Source organism: Ursus arctos, unplaced genomic scaffold (assembly GCF_023065955.2).
Source record: "Ursus arctos isolate Adak ecotype North America unplaced genomic scaffold, UrsArc2.0 scaffold_13, whole genome shotgun sequence".
Classification (NCBI taxonomy): Eukaryota; Metazoa; Chordata; class Mammalia; order Carnivora; family Ursidae; genus Ursus; species Ursus arctos.
Genome location: NW_026622797.1, coordinates 1,822,613 through 1,838,966, shown reverse-complemented (window position 1 = coordinate 1,838,966; position 16,354 = coordinate 1,822,613). Strand labels below are relative to the sequence as shown.

Here is a 16,354-nt window from a genome sequence, read left to right as displayed (position 1 = left end):
CCTGGAAGCCACTCTGTCCCCGCCTGGGGGTCAGTCACCTGTGAACTCCACACCCTTACCCCCCAGACCCGACCTGCACCCCTTGGCTGGGTCCCCGTCCTGCTGCCCTTCCACGAGGGGCAGTGGAACCAACCCTTGCGGGGGGTCAGTAGTCTTAGCCACCTATGGTTAAAAACGCCTTCAATCTGCAAATTTTAGAGAACCACGTAGCCATGTGCTGATGGGCCAAGGCCGAACTCTGATGGGCCTCGTGACCCCCCTGCTTCCCTCCTCGGAGCCCCCGGCCACTGTGCCTGTGGCCAGCTCCTCTCTACAATCCCCAGGTCTCCTGGACAGACGCCCTGGTCCCCAGTCTGCTCTTCTCCTCTGCCGAGCTTCAAAGCGCACGCAGCGGCTCTGGGGCAGCCCACCACGGAGTGGCTAGCCTTTCCTGAGAAAGGACGTCCTGTGCTCGGGATTCTGTCTCCCAAGGAGGTTGGCCTAGGTGACCCAGGGGCCACAGGGCAGAGTTCACCAAGCCTAAGTGAAGGTTAGACATGCCCTCTGGACTCCTGGGTCCATGACTTCAATGGTCTATGGGTCCCCCGAGAGCCACAGGCGCCTTGCACGGGCAGCCGGCCCAAGCAGAACTGCCCCCAGGTCCATTTGCCCTGTCCTGCATCCTAGCAGGGCGGCAGCCAGTGCTCCCCAGTGCACGCCCGACTCCCCTGGCCTCACCCCAGGGTAGGTAGGGTCGCAGCAAGAGCAGGCAGTTGGCCAGGGATCTGCATCACACCAGCCCTCAGGGGTTCTGTGAATCTAGACCTGGTAACCCAGCCTCTGGCCTCCATCAAAACCTGGCCCAGGCCAGGCTGGAGAGGATAGTGGTCAGCGCTGGCCTACACTTTCCTGAGCCGTCTGCCCACTCCTGGGGTCCAGAGAGAACCTGGGTGGGCTTCCTTTCCGGCCCCATAGGCTGTAGTGCAGGGAGACGTGTGGGCTTTGCCCGTGCCCTGACCTGCCACAGCCCTGCGGGGCCACACGACCCTCGTCACCGGTGGTCACCCGTGGTCTCGGGGTGTAGGGGAATCAGCCCACTTAGCAGCCCCAAGCGAGCCCCGACCTGCCTCTTCTCACAAACCATCCATCCCTACTAGTTAAGACCCATTTTCCAGGAAAACATCTGTTTTGCCTGAAAGACAAAGTCCTAATCTACACAAAGGAGAAACTGGTATTTCTGACTTTCCGGCCACTCTTGCCTCCGCTCTGTGTCTGGCTTTCACTTTTTCCGGGTGGGCAGGAGTGGGGAGAGCTGGAGACCACCAACCCGGCCCCCTCTTGGCCTCTAATTGTGCTCCTCGCTCAGCCCAGCAACCCGACATTACCCAGTGGTTAACAGACACTTGGCATAATTTTCCTTGTCTGTCCATGGGGCCTGGAGGAAGGACAGAAATAGGAGCCCCGCCTGGGTTCTGGTGGTTTCTTGGGGTCAGCCAACGGTCCCTGCTGCCCCTTCTGCCAAGGACACAGGGCACTGGGCCTGGCCTCCCTCCTCCTTTGGCCCCAGCCATTCACAGATGGGTGGCATCCGGGGCGATGGGAGATGGAGCCTGCATGGGAGCCCCAACTTGCACCAAGAGTAGCCGGTCAGAAACCACATGGCCCTGAGCACGCGGGGCTGGTCCAGCCCCTCCCAGACACCCAGGCCTGCAGCAGCGCGGGGCTGAGGCCCACAGCGTACCTCCAGCACCCTCTTGTGGCAGCTGGGACAGACGTGGCATCCCCGTGGGCGGTCTGCCAACCCCTATCCACTCACCACGTCTGCTCACCCTCCCGTGTGCACACGTGGGCCTGTGTGCGGGGCCGGCCCGCCAGCTCGTTTCTGCCCCAGCCGACACCTTCTCTGTGCAGCAGCAAATCAGTCTGCTGGGCTGAGCTCTCGTGCCCACGTTTTCTTTGAAGGAAAGGAATATCCACGGACCTTAGACCAGAGCAGGCGCAACCCCATTTGTTACTATGGGGACAGGTCTTGTGATTTTGGAAACTCATGGGAAGCAGCAGCCCCAGACGGTTCTGGATGCCCTTCTCCCACCCTTCAGGCCCCGCCTGCTGCCTTGCTCGGGGGGGCCCCCCTCAGCTTTTTCTCTTGTGGCCACTAGACTTGGTGCCCTTGGTAGCCCAGGGCCGGGTACTTCCTGCACAGGGACCAAACGGGCAGCCCAGAGAGCCTGCCCCACCACCCCTGACCCTGGCCAGCCCCTGCCCAGGCCTGGCCTGTGACGTCTGTCTAGTGAGGGGGCCTGGGTGCGCATGGTGACCCCTGGCTCTCCCCGCCCCTCCAGCCCCCACAGCAGCACTACCCCTTCAGCAACTTCAGGCCACAGAAGGTGGGTGGAGCAGCCTGGCTTCTCTCTAAGGAACGCATCAGGTAACCATGAGCCCCAGGGGGCATGAGTGGCCCTCCACGTGCCCCTGTCCGGGAAGTGCTGGGACACAGCGTGTGTTCACAGGAGAAGCCCCCAGTGGACCAGCTACCAGTGTGACCGTGCAGCCCCGCCTCCTGGCCTGCCCAGCGCAGGCTGGTCCAAGTGTACGTGGGAGGTGTGGATTTAGTTCTTTATTACACGTGCCCAGTGTGTACGCACACAAGATTTCCTTTCACAGAAAGGGTCAGGAAGCCCAGCCAGAGGCGGCGTCAACCTTGCTGTATGTGTGCATGTGTGTGGGCGCACACACACATGCATACACACGTGTGCACGCACGAACACACATGCACACGCACACGTACATGCACGCATGCATACACACGTGTGCACACACGTGCACACATGTGCACACGTACATGCTCACACATGCATACACACACGTGTACACACACACACACACAATGGCTCGCAAACTCTGCCCTCTATCACCAAAATGAGCCTGAGCTGAGGTCCCATGCCCACGTGGCCTTCCCAGCACGAGCACAAGAGACACTGGGAGATGTCCCGGGCATAGGGCTGTGTGGCAGTGGGCTCCCCAACACCGCTGAGTATTCGGGACCACCAGGCAGGCACGAGTCAGTCCATCTAGACCAAGGGGACAGCAGGTGTACAGGTGGGGATCCTGTGCAGGGGAGAGGCCAGAGGGACCCAGGTAAAATGAGCCGTACCACACCGATGCCCACTAGGAACCTCAGGCTCGGGGCTTGTTACGACCGTCTCACAGCCCACCGGCTCCAGAGCAGCTGCTCTCGGGGTCTCTGACGGGATGCAGGGGCCCAGCTGGGGTTAGGAGGCAGGTGCGATGCAGCCAGACCCCGCTTTTCCACCTGGGGACACAAGTGCTAGTCTGCTAACATGCACTCCGTCCACCAGCGGGCTCAGCCCAGCGACTCTGCACCATCCAGGTGGCGGGGGGCTCCAGGAAGGCCACCTGCAAGCAGGGTCTGGGGGGGAGGGGAGCATGCCTCCACCCCAGGGAGCCACCCTGCCTTGGAAAGGAAAGCACAGCCCTTAATTACAGCGAATCCTCCCAGCCTGCTCCTGAGACACACGGTCCAACCGCAAGCTAGCCGCTGGGGCTGGGCTGTGCACCTGCTGTCACAGGCTGCCTATGCACTGGCCTCTGAACGCATGGATGGTTCAGCCCTGAGTGAAGGTCAGCTGTCCCTCAAAAGCACACTTTTCCAGAACCTGCTACCGCATGAACGGTAAAACCGCCCAGCTGTTCGGGTGTGAAGCCTCCAACGGGAGTCAGGTGAAGCTGGGAAGAACCTCGCCAGACATGGAGGACAGGTCAGGTGCGGAGGGTGGGGCTGAGGCTGGTCCCTGCTCCACCCCATCTCACCTGCAGTCTTCTGACCCCTAAGGGTAACCAGCACTGTCCCAGGCCGGGAGCCCTGGCTGCTCCCGTGTGACCTGTGGTGGGAAAGGACCGGGACACTTGGGCTCTGTCTTAGGGTGCAGAGGGAGGAATATGCAGTGTGTAGATCGTGGCTAGCTGCCTCTGGTGGGCCTAGCTGCCTCTCTGGCTTTACGAGCTCTGCAGGGGCCCAGAGTCCAGAGGATCCTGCGGCTTCAGCCATGGTGCCTCTGGGGATGTCTGTATCCTGGGGGTGGTGGACAGGGGTCATCCACCAGCCAGGTCTGGGGTGACAGCCAGAACCACACCTCACAGACAGGGATTGCAAACAGAGTGGTCTAGCAGAAGCCTGTGGCCAGAGCTGGGACCAGCGACCACGACCATGGTTCAAAGGCTCCCAGAAGGCTGTGCACTTAGTCTAACCACCCATCACGGGTCAGTGCAGAGAGAACCTGCAGGCGCACAGCGAACACCTCTTCCTTCCCAGAACAGACAGGGGGAGGGCAACCTGAAGGGCCAGCACGGCCCACCCCCCACTCGCCGGGAGACTGTGTGGTCAAGAAGACTTGACTTCTGCCTCCTGGTGACCCAGATGGATGGAGCTGGGGCCGTCATGGTTGGCACGAGAGTGGGACCCTCCCCTCCAGGTCCGACACCAAAGCCTGCTCCTCACACTGACAGGTGAACGTGCAGGAGGAAGGAGTGCAGGCAGCGGGCCTCTGTCAGCCAGGCGGTGGCGGGAGCCTCCAGAGCAGGAAGGGGTGAGGGCCGGAGACAGTCCTGCTGTGGGAGGCTGCCAAGCTGTGGGTGAGGTGTGGATCAAGCCCTCTGCGTGGGTGTAGCCGTGCTGTGTAGACAGAGCCCCAGGGGGACAGGACTTGCCACATGGATGAGCCATGCTGTGTAGACGCAGCCGTGCTATAAAGACAGAGCCCAGGGTGGATGAGCCGTGTCTCGTGGATGCAACAGTGCCGGCTGGACAAGCTGGGCAGCGTGGATGAGCCCCAAGTGGGCGGAGCCACATCTGCAGGCATCTACACCACGAACTCCTGTGGGAGCTGGTCGTCCTTGCACAGGACCAGGAGGAGGCTGTTCGTGGACCTCACCGCATGGGTTCCCGGCAGTGCGTGGTCCGGGCTGCGGTGCTGTGGGTCTGCCTCTGGCATCTGCAGGGGAGAGTGAGGGTGCATTCTGACTTCCCGCCTGCCTCTCCATCTCTTGCCACCCCCCCAGTTCTGTCCTCCCTGAGAGCACACACCAGCACCCCTGGCTGGGGAGGCCCGCACGACGGCCTTTTGCCCCCGGCCCCCAGAGTCCCTCATCTGGAGGCTCCCGCCCCGCCCTGTCCTCACTGCAGCCTGCAGGGCCCACTGTCTACACAGCCCTCTTCTTCTGTCCTCCCACCTCGTGCCACCCGTGGCCGCAAGCTCTGTGGGCAGGAGTGGGGCACAGGCCATGGCCCCTCTGTTCTCAGCCAGGACAGCTCGGGGAGGGAGCGGCTCCTTCGCCGTGGGCTCCTCTCTCCCCTCTCCTATCCTGGAGGTGACCCCTACAGGAGGTGCCTGGGTCCCCGCTGGGGCCCTGATGCAGAGCCCACCCCTGTCCCAAGGGGCCTCGGGGCTGCTGGGTGGGGGGCTTGTAGCCCTAGGCTTTTTTCTTCCTTTGAACTCGGACGTGGTTACTATTTGATCGATTCTGGGATAAGATCCGGAGGCCTCCTCGGAAGTCGAGAACAGCTTCCCACCCCCATTTCCTGTGTGAGGAAGCCCGTCCAGTGCTGGGGCTCACAGATGGGCGCCCCGGGGCCCGTGCAGGTGGGGGCCCAGCGAGCGCCCACCACACTGAACTGCAGCAGGCACTTCCCATCCCGCAGGGCGGCTCATGCCGCAGAGAGGCCGTGCGGGGCTGGGGGATACAGGCCGACTCATCGCTCTTTGGCGGCCATGTCCTGTCTGCCATCCCTGGGCCGTGAGCCCCCAGCTGCGTTGGGAGCTGACCCTGCCCAGGGCACTGTGGCTTTTCTCCCCCTCCCTGGGTCTAGCTCCGTCCCTCTCTGTGAGTCCCATCACAGCCTAATGTTCTCTCTGTCCAGGGAGCCATCCCCAGGTCCGCTCTGAGCAAGGCGGGTACCTCCAGCCCATAACCACTGGCGTCGGTCCCTCCTCCCGCCCTGGGGAGCCTGGAGCAGCCCCTCGAGGGCTTGCCACCCAGGGATGGTGGACCCTGCCCCCCCGGCGATCACCCAACCAGGGAGGCGGAGGCCCAGGGGAGCCAGCCCTGCCCTGCTTTGCTCCCCCGGAAGCCTTCCGCTCCCCCACTGCCTGACTGCAGGTCCGGGGATCTCTCCCCGGGGGCCTCCAGTGAGCCTGGGCAGGCCAGGAAAGCAGGTGCAGGAGCCGGCCTGGGGCTGCCCGGCATGGGGCAACATACCTGGTGTAGGGCCTTGGCACTCCTGCCCCTCACCCCGGTCAGCGGGACCTGCACGACTGCCGTGGGCCCTGGGCCAGAGGCTGTGAGGAGGGGGTAAGGTGTGAGCAGAGCCAGGGACGAGCTCTGCAGCCCACCCTTTTCCCTCCTCCCCTGGGGACTCTGACTTGGGACCGGGAAGGGACTGGGAGCCTCCATGCACCCCTCCTCCAGGGGCCTTGGCCTGCAGGGGTGGTGAGAGAAGGTGGTCTGCAATCATACACCGGGTCCTGCGTGCTCCCCACGGAGGTGTCTGAGCCCCCTTGAATGTGCGAGGCTTTCCGTGGGCCACAGTCAGGGCCCCCCGGGTTCCTCCTCGCTCAGGTGGTCCTTGCCCGTGGAAGCGACAGCCCCGGCACAGGACGCCTTCCCGTGGGGCCCCCGCGGGACCAGCCCTGCAGGGGCCCTCCGCCGTAAACCAGGCAAGGGTCCTAGCCCTCACCGCCCCCCCGCCCCAAGCTCTCACTGCCCCCTCCTTCCTCTCTGGTAGCCCGAGTGCTTTGGTTGGCCAAAGGCTCCGATGTCCAGTCAAAACAGGCTCTTAACTGGGCAAACCCCGTATTATTATTGTTATTGTTCACAGTGGACTGCAGACTGCAGGCTTGGACAGAAACGCAGATAGAAGCCACGTGGTCCTTTACCAGCAAACCAGACCACCTGACCCTGGCTGGCCCTAGTGACCAGAGGTGACTCTGGGCGACCCGGCTGGCTCTGCTGTCCTGAGGTGACTCTGGGAGACCCCAGTTGGCCCTGGTGACCCGTGGTGACTCTAGGTGACTCTGAGTGGTCCTGGGTGGCTGGGACCTGCAGCTGGTCCCCACAAATGCCCGTCACGTGCACAGCTGAGGGTGCTGTGGATGGTCAGGAACAGCAGAGTCAATGGGACCTTCCTGGGGTGACAGAGAAAGCATTCCAGGGCCCTCACACACCCAGCCACTGCAGAAACAGCCCTGAGGGCTAAGCTGAACAGACACTGGGTCCTACAACTCCTGGAAACCTCTCGTCTCGTGGCCTCACCAGCCCCGTATGGCTGGATGTGACCTCACGGGCCCCGTGGGGCTAGAGAAGGCTCTGGCTGAAACACTCCCTGATGTCTGGATGATGAGGGAGGGGCACTGGCCAGGTCGGGCTCCCGAAAGTCCGAGGAGCCTCTTGTGACCAGCTGCAGAGAAGGCCGAAGGACCCCACCACACCACACCCACACCGAGGACCCGCTGTTCTCTGACCACAGGCCCAAGGCCACCTCATGGCGGGGGGGCCTGGTCATGCTGGGGAATAGTGAAGGGGTCACATAGAAATCACAGTCACGTGCACCCCAACCTCTCCGGGGGTGCGGTCCATGCGTGTCACCTTGGTGCCCACCACCGCGGCCCAGCCAGGGGCTGGCCGGGACGCACACTCACCATCTGCCCAGCCCTTCGTGTCCCCCTCGGGCCTGTCCCCGCTGCCACCGTCCGTGCAGTGGCTGCTCTGGCTGGTGCTGGAGCTGCAGGGTGGGGCCTCTGCACGGGGAGCCTCCGCACCCAAGGGCGCATCCACTGACATCTCCCCGGGCTCCAAGGGCCGAACGTCAGCCTCGATGCCTGATGTGTGGGAGCTGCTGTGGCTGTCGGCCGACCGGACGGACAGGCGGTGGGGGAGGTGCTGGCTGCTGCCCCCACTGTCCCTGCTGTCCCCGCTGTGAGGGGAGCCCGGGGAGCCCCTGCCGCCCGGGTCCAGGTCCAGGTCCAGGTCCAGCGTGTCGCTGATGTAGGACTCGCGATAATGCTTCTTCTCTGCGCAGGGACAGGAGGGACGGCCAGTGTAAGAGTGGGCACAGGAGGGGGACAAAGGCGCTGTCTTACCTTCCTGGAGCTGCTGGTGGCCACCAGTGGCTGTGGGGACCTGCCAGGCACCCTCACCTTCCACGGGCGCCGAGGCCCAGGAGGTGCAGTGCGAGGGAAGGAGTGTGCCGTCCAGGGATCACGGCCCTGGGTACCCACAGTTACAGCCCAGCCCACCCAGGGGGCCTCTGTCACCGCAGCCAGTTTGCTCCCGATACACGCCCGAGTAATAGTTCCCTGCAGCTTGCACGTGGTTCTCGGCTTGAGGGACCCCCACGCGGCGGCCTGCACATGAGCAGCACGGTCACAATCACGCAGACACACGTCACCCGATGCCACCCCGCCCCCTGAGAACGCTTTCCCAGAATCCAAAAGGTCCCCGGGCCCCATCTCCGGCACTGGGCTCCGGGAGGCGCAGTGTCGCCTCCTCCCGTTTCGAGGGGGACGCAGGAGCCCAGGGGCCAGCGCAGGCCCCCCTCTTGGTGCTGGAGCCCGGTGGGGAGCAGGCAGCGGGCTGGCGCGCACCTTCGGCCTCCTCCCGCTGCTGTAGCCTGCGCAGAGCGGGCTGCAGGACGAGCCGCAGCTGGTGGCTGGCGCCGAGCAGCCTCAGCAGGTGGCGGGAGCGCCAGGCGCAGCCCGTGTAGAACACCAGCTTCCGCGCCGACGGCAGCCCGTCCGGCCACACCTCGAACTTCTTCCCCTGAACCGAGAGGAGACGACATGCAACTTCATGGGGAGACCATGGGACAGCGCAAGCGCCATAAGCAGCAGCCGTAACCCCGAACTAGGAAGCCACCCCGTTAGTCCCAGTTCCGTGCGCAGTGGCGGCTCGGGGCACACAGCACCCTGCGCTCAGTTGTAAGAAGGTGGCTAACGCGTCCCCTCAGCCTTGGCCAACGCCATGGGGGTGCCCGAGTCCCAGGACGGGGCGCCAGGACTCGGTTACGCGCCCAGAGGAAGGGTCTGCCGCAAGCCTCTGTCCGGCGCCCCCGTCTGCAAGCTCCAGCCCCGAGAGCCAGGCCAGGCCCAGGGAGGCGCGGTGAGGCCAGGACAACAGGCACAGCGGCAGCTGGAGGCTGGCGGCCCCAGCGGTGTGTTTCTATGATGGACTCCTCATTTCCCTTCGTGTTCTCCCCACGGGAGATGGAAGGTCTCCTGGGATCGGAACGCCAGGGGCCAGGACAGGGGCTGCAAAGTGCTTCCCAAGGGCAGGGCCATCTATGCCCTGGACGCCCCGGGTGCAGGGGCTCGGCCTGCGCCCGCACCCCCACAGAGGACGAAGTGCCCAGGAGATGGCCTGAAGTACAAGTGTGTGCTGGGCTCTCCTGGAGGCTGAAACCCCTCCCACTTTGCCCCCCTCAGACACGTACCAAAAACACCACCTTCCCAACGTGGGACCAGGGGAAGTCATAGAGCAGCTCCGGGGCATGGCTCGTCTCCTGCAGAACCAGAGAGCCGCTCAGGAGGGTCCACTAGAGGACGAGTGTGGCCCTTCAAGGGGAAGGAGAATGGGGAGAGGGGAGTGACTGAGAGGGGGAAGGAAGAGGGGAAGAAGGTGGGGGTTGAGAGTGGAGGAAAAGGGGAGAGGGGTAGAGTAGGGATTGGAGGGGAGTGGGAGGGAGGGAGGGCGCTCCACCGGCTCTTCCCCAGCACCTGATAGATTTGCATTCCGTTGAGGGTCAGTCCCAGGATGACCGTAGGTCTGTCATCCTTCTTATCCTAAAAGAACACCAACTTCAGAGAGGCCAAGAGCCCTGTGCCTGGGGTGGTGGGTGGGTCCCACCACGGACAGCAGGATCCCATTTCTCTCTGATGCTAGAGGCCTATTACCCACCTCCCTGCCTCCTTCACCAGCCCTAACTCTCCTGTCCCCACGTAGGTGAGCTCCTGAAGCCCCAGTCATGAGCCATCAGCCCTAACTTCCTCCCAAAACAACCCGCGTTGCATGCAGACCCCGGCAGGAAAACACCAGCATCAGCCCCATTCAGCAGATTGTCTCCTTCCCGCCAGCTAGAGGCCGGGCAGCTCTCATCACAGGGAAGCCCAGTGGGGTCGGGCCACCACCCCACCCAGGTTGAACTGACTCCACACTCTGGAGCTGGAATGGCGCCCCACCCTGACAAAGCCACCCTTTTACTACAGTAGTGGGGACGCTGTCTGCCCTGTCCCGGGGCTGTGTCCCAGCTGCCCCCAGGCTCTGCTCATCTGGGGCAGAGGCAGCTCTGAGGTGGCCTCAAGTCCCGGTTCGTCCACGCCCTGACCTTGTAGAGCCTGAAGAAGTGGACAGGCACGTCCTCGAGCCGGCAGGCCTCCCTGATGAAACGCAGCACGGCCTCCGTGGGGTTCAGGCCCCGCTGCTCACGGTGCATGGCGGGCGCGTGCCTGAGGATGTAGGCACTGCCCCTCCTGGCGACGATCTGGAGAAGAGGCACAGGCCCGTCAGGCCCGGCCTGCTCCCTCCTCCCCCCCCCACCCGCCCCTCAGCCGGCCCCAGCGCCGGGGCCACAGGTCCTCCCCTGGGCTGGCGAGTGGCAGGCGACGGGGGTCTTACCCACGGTGGAAAGTAGGCGTGCGGCTCGAAGTACCTCCCCACGTGCACTGGCTCCCGGTGGTTGCCCAGGTCAGCCTGCAGCCCGTAGGCCGCCAGCAGGAAGTAGGCCTCCTCCCGGTGGGCACACTGGGACCTCAGCACCCGCTCCTTCAGGTGACAGTAGTACAGGTGTCTGGCCGTCCTGTCCCTGGAAGGCAGCAGGGGGTCTGGGTGAGGGGCCGGCTCTGGCCGGGTTATCCAGGCACACCCGGTGGCCCTCTGGCTGCCTCGGGCCCTGAGCCCTCAGGGCTCCTCCGAGTTCCAGGAGTTCCCGTCCTTGTCACACCACAGGCCACTTTCCATGGTGGCACAGACCAACTTGGCCCGTGACCTCTGTGGCTGAGAGGCTTGGGCGACTCAATGCTCCAACCGGGAGTGCCAAGGTCAGACTCCTTCTCCAGTTAGGACGCTCCCTGGCGTGGTGGGTAGAGCTCCAGAGAAGAGCACATGCGCGGGGGCTAGCTGGAATCCACTGGAACGAGGAGCAGACCTAACCGACAGAAGCTCTTCCTTCTGCCGATTTTCCAACAAGAGGCAAGAGCAGGCTCCGATCTTCTAACACCATTGATATGGTTGGCCACATAGTGTAGGGCCACTGCCCTCCACCACCCTCCACTTTCCAGTTCTCCCATCGATGACTTCTCCAGACCCTTCCACACAACCACACGGCCCCACTCTCCAGAACCTTCCACACAACACATACCCCCACCCCCACCCTTCCTCCCCACCTGTCTGACATTGGCCCACCTGCAGGAGCTCAGGGAATTCCTGGGGACACTGGCCCTCTTCTCCTGTCCCTGTTCCGGGAGCCACTCAGGTCCCTGGAGGGTCCTGGGGAGCTCTGCGATACCCTGTAAGCTCGGGGGTGGATCTCGCCAGAGAGCAGCTCCCACAAGCCAGGAGGGAGCCTGCCGGGGCGCCTGCCCGCTGACCCCTCCACCCAGGCACAGACGCCCGCGGGGGTGCCGCTGAGAGCCTGGAAGCCGAGGCCGGACGGCGCCCGTTGCAAGCACAGCTCTTCAGACCCCGCACGCCCGCAGGTGCAAACCCGCCCCGGGGAGGGAAGCTGCGGGCGTGGGAAGGACACACGGCCACAGCGGATTTCAGTTAAAAAGAATTCCTGTGGCCGCCCAGCAGCAGCGCCATCGTGCTTCCCACGACCTGGTTCCCGGCTGTTTTCTCCATCCCAGAGAATGTCCTTTGACCCCAGCAAGTTACCTCAGGAGCCTTCCGTTCTCCACGTAGAACTGCACCCTGAGGAAGGTCACGAAGGGCGCGCGGGGCCGCCCACTGTCCTGTGGGAGAAGCACCGCGAGCTGACGGCGGGATGGGCCCTGGCGCGATGTCACACCCGGCTCCCCGCGTGGGCCGTTTCATGACTTTCGTGATGCTGTCTTACGTCTTGGAAGGACACCCCCCTGGCATGTCGTCTGCACACGCAGGGGCACCGCGGGCCAGCGACCGAGGCCCCGCGGGCAGCTCCGGGGCGGGCCGGCCCCAGGGACACGCGGACGCCGGCTCGCAGGGTCCGGGGACAGGCTGCCGCCCGATGTCTAACTTACTTTGTGCCCTTCCCGCTTCCAGTCCTTGGAGAAGTACTTGCTGAGCTTCTGCTCCAAATCCATAAACATGTACTCGTTGTCTGAGGAGAGAAGCGGGGTCTTGTCAGCCAGCCCAGTGCCTGGCGCTGCCCTGCGGTCACTCGTATCTGACGGACGCCCGCGGCGCGTCGTGGGTCGGCGAGCTGACGGAGCGCGTCACTATGTGTGCCGGCTCTCCCAGGTGGCGGGCGTGAGTGCCTCGTCTGCAGGAGCCCTCAGCCCAGGGCTCCTCTCCGGCCACCGACTGGGTCCTTCACAGCCAGAAACACCTGTGTGTCGGGAAACACTCACCAACCTGGAGCCCGCACACCTCTGTCCCTGTCTCTCTGCCCCTGTCTGTCTGTTCCTGTCTGTCTATCCCAGTCCCTGAGCTGCATGCAGAGGTCTCCTGCCTTGATTTTGACTATAGACCTCAGTCCCAAACATGTGCCCTCCTCACAGCCATGGGGTCACTGGAACATGACCTTCCACGACCTTCCCACCCAGAAGGTCCAGATCCCGAAGGAAGGGCTCCAGCCCCGAGACCAAGTCAGCTCAGCTGAAAGGACAGGCCACGCTGGGTGTGCACGGGGTGCTTGCCGCAGGTGGGGCAGCTCGGGCCTGCCTCCCTTGCAGAGAAGGAGTCTCGGGCATGGGGTGACCCCAATTCCTCCCTGGAACCTGCCTACCAGCTTATTCTCAGCGAGGCCATCACGGATGTCCGGACTCAAAGGAGCTGGCCAGAAAGGGCCACTTGGCGGGAGCCAGACCCTCCCCTGGGAGCTCCCTGCTGAGTAAGTGCACCTCCCCCAGGAAGACCACTGGCAGCCCCCCCCCCGGCCCCGTGCAGCAACCCCGGGGGCTCTTCTTGGCCAGCCCCCAGCCCCTGCCAGCCCCTCCATCCTGGACTGGTCCTGCGGGGGCCCCCAACTCCTGCCTGCCCCCCACAGCCCGGCTGGTCAGCTTGTATGCCGTCTTCACTGGGTGCAGCATACGTGGACACGCACACGCACGTGCACACACTCACGCAGGTCACAGTTCAGAGAGCCGATGTGGTTCCCCGCCTGGGTTCCAATTCCCCAGCATCATCGTTCAAGCATTTGAGTTCCAGTACCATCAGCCTGAAGACGGGGGACGCTGAGCCACCAGCCACTGCTGCTCCCCAAGCTCCTGGGCCTCCTGGGGCCTCTGCTGCGACGTGTGGGTTCACCTCCAGCTGCTGAGGGCTTGATCCCTTCTTGTGAGGACCCCGGCCCGTGTCTGGGGAACTGCCCCCCGACCCGCTGCTCCATCTCATTTTCACGAGGCCTTCTTGGCCACAGGGACTCCCAAGGGCCCATTGGCTTGGCTGGCACATGTGGGAAGGAATCTCAGGGCTGTCCTAGCCCATCAGGTCCATGGGAAAGGGGGCCCTTTGGTGCTTCCCCCCACTAATGAGAGCAAGGTGGTCTCAGTGCAGAAAAGCTAGCACACGCAGAAAACAGAATGGAGCAGAAACCAGCCTCCCTCCATCCTGAGATGACTGTTTCCAACACCTGGCTCATGTCCTTTACCACTTACGTGACCCTCTCTTCGGGTTCCAATGTGCCCCTAAAGCTACTCTAAACCCTCAAATACCAGAGGCTGCCAAGAGCAGAGGGAACACTTCCTCCCCCACTTCCTGCAGACAGCGACAGCAACAGCAGAACCCAAGGGCAGAAACCAGCTCCCACCAGCCCAGGGGCGCGCCTCATGCCGATTTAAAAGCAGAAAGCCCAGGCAACCTTTGCTCATCTGGGGAACAGGTAGGAGGAAGAGCACGTGCAGCTGCCTGCCCTACACCCGCCCAATGTCCCCGGGGAGCGCCACGTCTCTGGGGGACAAGCCCTGGACCCTGCAGAGTCTGGCAAGCATCCGAACAAAGTGTTTAGCCCCTGCGAGCCTTCAGCTGTTCCCTCATTCCTTCGTCAGAAGTCTACCCCCTGCACCCGACGGCAGAACATTCCCCGCATGCCCAGCCACGCGTGGCCCAGCCCAGAACCCTAGCGGGGCCGTGGTGGCTCAACTCCTGCCCAGGCAGGTGGCCTGAGGGGCTGGAGGCCATGCAGGACCACGGAGGCCCGTGAAGGCGAACTCCCACATGGACACGGGCTTTAAGTGGTGCAGCTCAGGGAGGGGACAGCACCACGGCCCCGACTGCTGCCCAGAGATCCAGGCCCCCAAGGCCGCACCCACCTTGGGCCTTCATGAATTCATCGTGCATCCCTGAGCCCCTCTTTGCAAGGCGAGCTCCAGCACTTGGCCACGCGGGTCCTGGAAGATGAGGTGTGCGTCCGGGGCCGTGGGTCCCCAGCCCTCCCCCAACAGATACCCCACAGCTCGGCCCCCACTGGGGCCCCCCAGGAAGTCGGGGCCTTCTGCAGCCATGATGAGCTCCGTCCCATGAACCAGGAATAATTCCATTCATGAAGCATAAAAACCCAAACCCTGGCACCTCCCCAAAATAAATGGGCTTTTATGCAAATGTTCATTTCCTTTGATGTCTCACCCACGAGGACCCAGACACAGAGCGGCAGCCATCCAATGGTTAAAACGGGGGTTGTGGGAGCAAAGCTACCCATTAACTTAGCTTTCTGTGCAGAATGGGGAAAGTCCACCAATATTAAACTTTAACAGCAAAGCCACATTCTGCCGCTGCGGGCTCTGCTGTCTGCCTGCTCGCAGCCCTGTCTGTGCTTCTGGGACGGGAACAGGAAGTGCTGCCTGACAGACAGCAGAGCGGGCGGTCGGCCGGGGGCCCTGCCATCCCCCCCAAGCCTGGGCGGCTGACACAGGGTGCCCTAAGGCCACACCAGGGGGCACTGAAGGGTCAGGCAGCCCCGAACAGGAATTTCTCTACCAGCCGGGAGGTGAGGACGATGACACGGGACAAAGGCCCTGGACACCATGTCGGGGCTGTGGCGGGATCGTGTCCTTCAGAGACACTTTAGAATCTGTGGGGTGAAATCACCGCCAAGTGCCCCCACAGGAGGGGCTGGGGCCCTCGGGGCCCTGCTTTCCCACGGGGTCTCCCCCTTCTCACTCACTGCCCCCCCATCCCTGACCTGGACACAGCCTGGGGACGCCCACCCACCCACCTGCGGCTGGGGACGGAGGCCTGGAGAGTTCAGGCAGAGGGCTGACGGACGGAACAGACCCTCTTTCTCTGGTGCTTCATCTCGGCGTATTGGGGAAAGGGTGCTGTATACTGATAGCCCCAAAGCCCCAGTGAACGATGACAGCCGTCCCAGTCATAGCACTCGTCCCAGGCACAAACAGGTGCTCAGGCGCCCTCCCCCTGGGGCCACCCTCAGAGCCCCCTGGGGCGGCCCTGTCTCCCACGCACAGGCAGCCCCTTGAGGTCTCCTGCTTCCCTCCTCCCCCTGGGACCCCTCCACCGAGCCTGGGGTTCTGCAGAGCCCTGGACCTGGGGGTCGTAGAGGGAACCCCGCAGGATGGGAGACAAGGCTGGGTGGCTCCCTGCCTCCTTCCGCTGGCACACCCCACCCCTGGGTTTCATCCGGTAGAGTCCCAGGAAAGGTTTCTTTTGGACCCAGGGCTCTGCTGTTGGACCGATGTTTCCAGAACCCGGGACACAAATGGCTCCTGGACAGCAGAATCGGACGAGCAGGCCTAGCCCAGGGGTCCCCGTTCACTGTTTTTTCCAGAAAGAACCAGAGTAGATCGGGAGTCTACTCTGCTCTTCCCTGAGAACAGCCGAGGGTGCACACACGTGAGCATGTGTAAGTGTGCAAGCACGGGAACGTCTGTGTGTGCATGTGAGCGCGAGTGTGCTCAGCGCAGCGTGGCATTGCCCAGACAACCTGGGTGCACACTAGAGCACGTCGGCTATGGGCGGCACAGGCAGGCACCCCTTGGCCCTTCCCCGAAGAGGCGGGTGCCCCTGGGCAGGGGTCCCCTGGGCGGGGTCATTGGGGGTAATGCTGACTTACTTCTGACCACACTCAGGCCAAAGAAGTGGGCGTCTCTGATGCTGGCCATGTCACACACCTGCTGAAAGAGCTCACGACCAGTGGCCTGCACCTGTAAGA

General features: G+C 63.5%; 1 protein-coding gene across 4 annotated transcripts in view; it reads right to left on the bottom strand.

Annotated features, from left to right (window-relative positions):
- Positions 1 to 2,581: 2,581 nt before the first annotated feature.
- The window catches only part of FRMD1 (FERM domain containing 1), a 35,046-nt gene continuing 21,273 nt past the window's right edge, over positions 2,582 to 16,354 (bottom strand). For 2 of the 4 annotated variants that reach the window (XM_057310882.1, XM_044379957.3), the window contains exons 3-14: positions 16,256 to 16,346; positions 14,499 to 14,576; positions 12,267 to 12,346; positions 11,923 to 11,999; positions 10,666 to 10,852; positions 10,376 to 10,531; positions 9,768 to 9,833; positions 9,485 to 9,553; positions 8,640 to 8,814; positions 7,695 to 8,066; positions 6,256 to 6,335; positions 2,582 to 4,991 (exon numbers count right to left, since the gene is read on the bottom strand). In XM_057310882.1, coding sequence (XP_057166865.1) covers positions 4,860 to 4,991; positions 6,256 to 6,335; positions 7,695 to 8,066; positions 8,640 to 8,814; positions 9,485 to 9,553; positions 9,768 to 9,833; positions 10,376 to 10,531; positions 10,666 to 10,852; positions 11,923 to 11,999; positions 12,267 to 12,346; positions 14,499 to 14,576; positions 16,256 to 16,346 — 1,563 coding nt within the window. In that variant the 3' untranslated portion in view covers positions 2,582 to 4,859. The remainder of the gene's footprint in view (positions 4,992 to 6,255; positions 6,336 to 7,694; positions 8,067 to 8,639; positions 8,815 to 9,484; positions 9,554 to 9,767; positions 9,834 to 10,375; positions 10,532 to 10,665; positions 10,853 to 11,922; positions 12,000 to 12,266; positions 12,347 to 14,498; positions 14,577 to 16,255; positions 16,347 to 16,354) is intronic. The other 2 variants (XM_057310883.1, XM_026487991.4) reach the window with 1 other exon arrangement.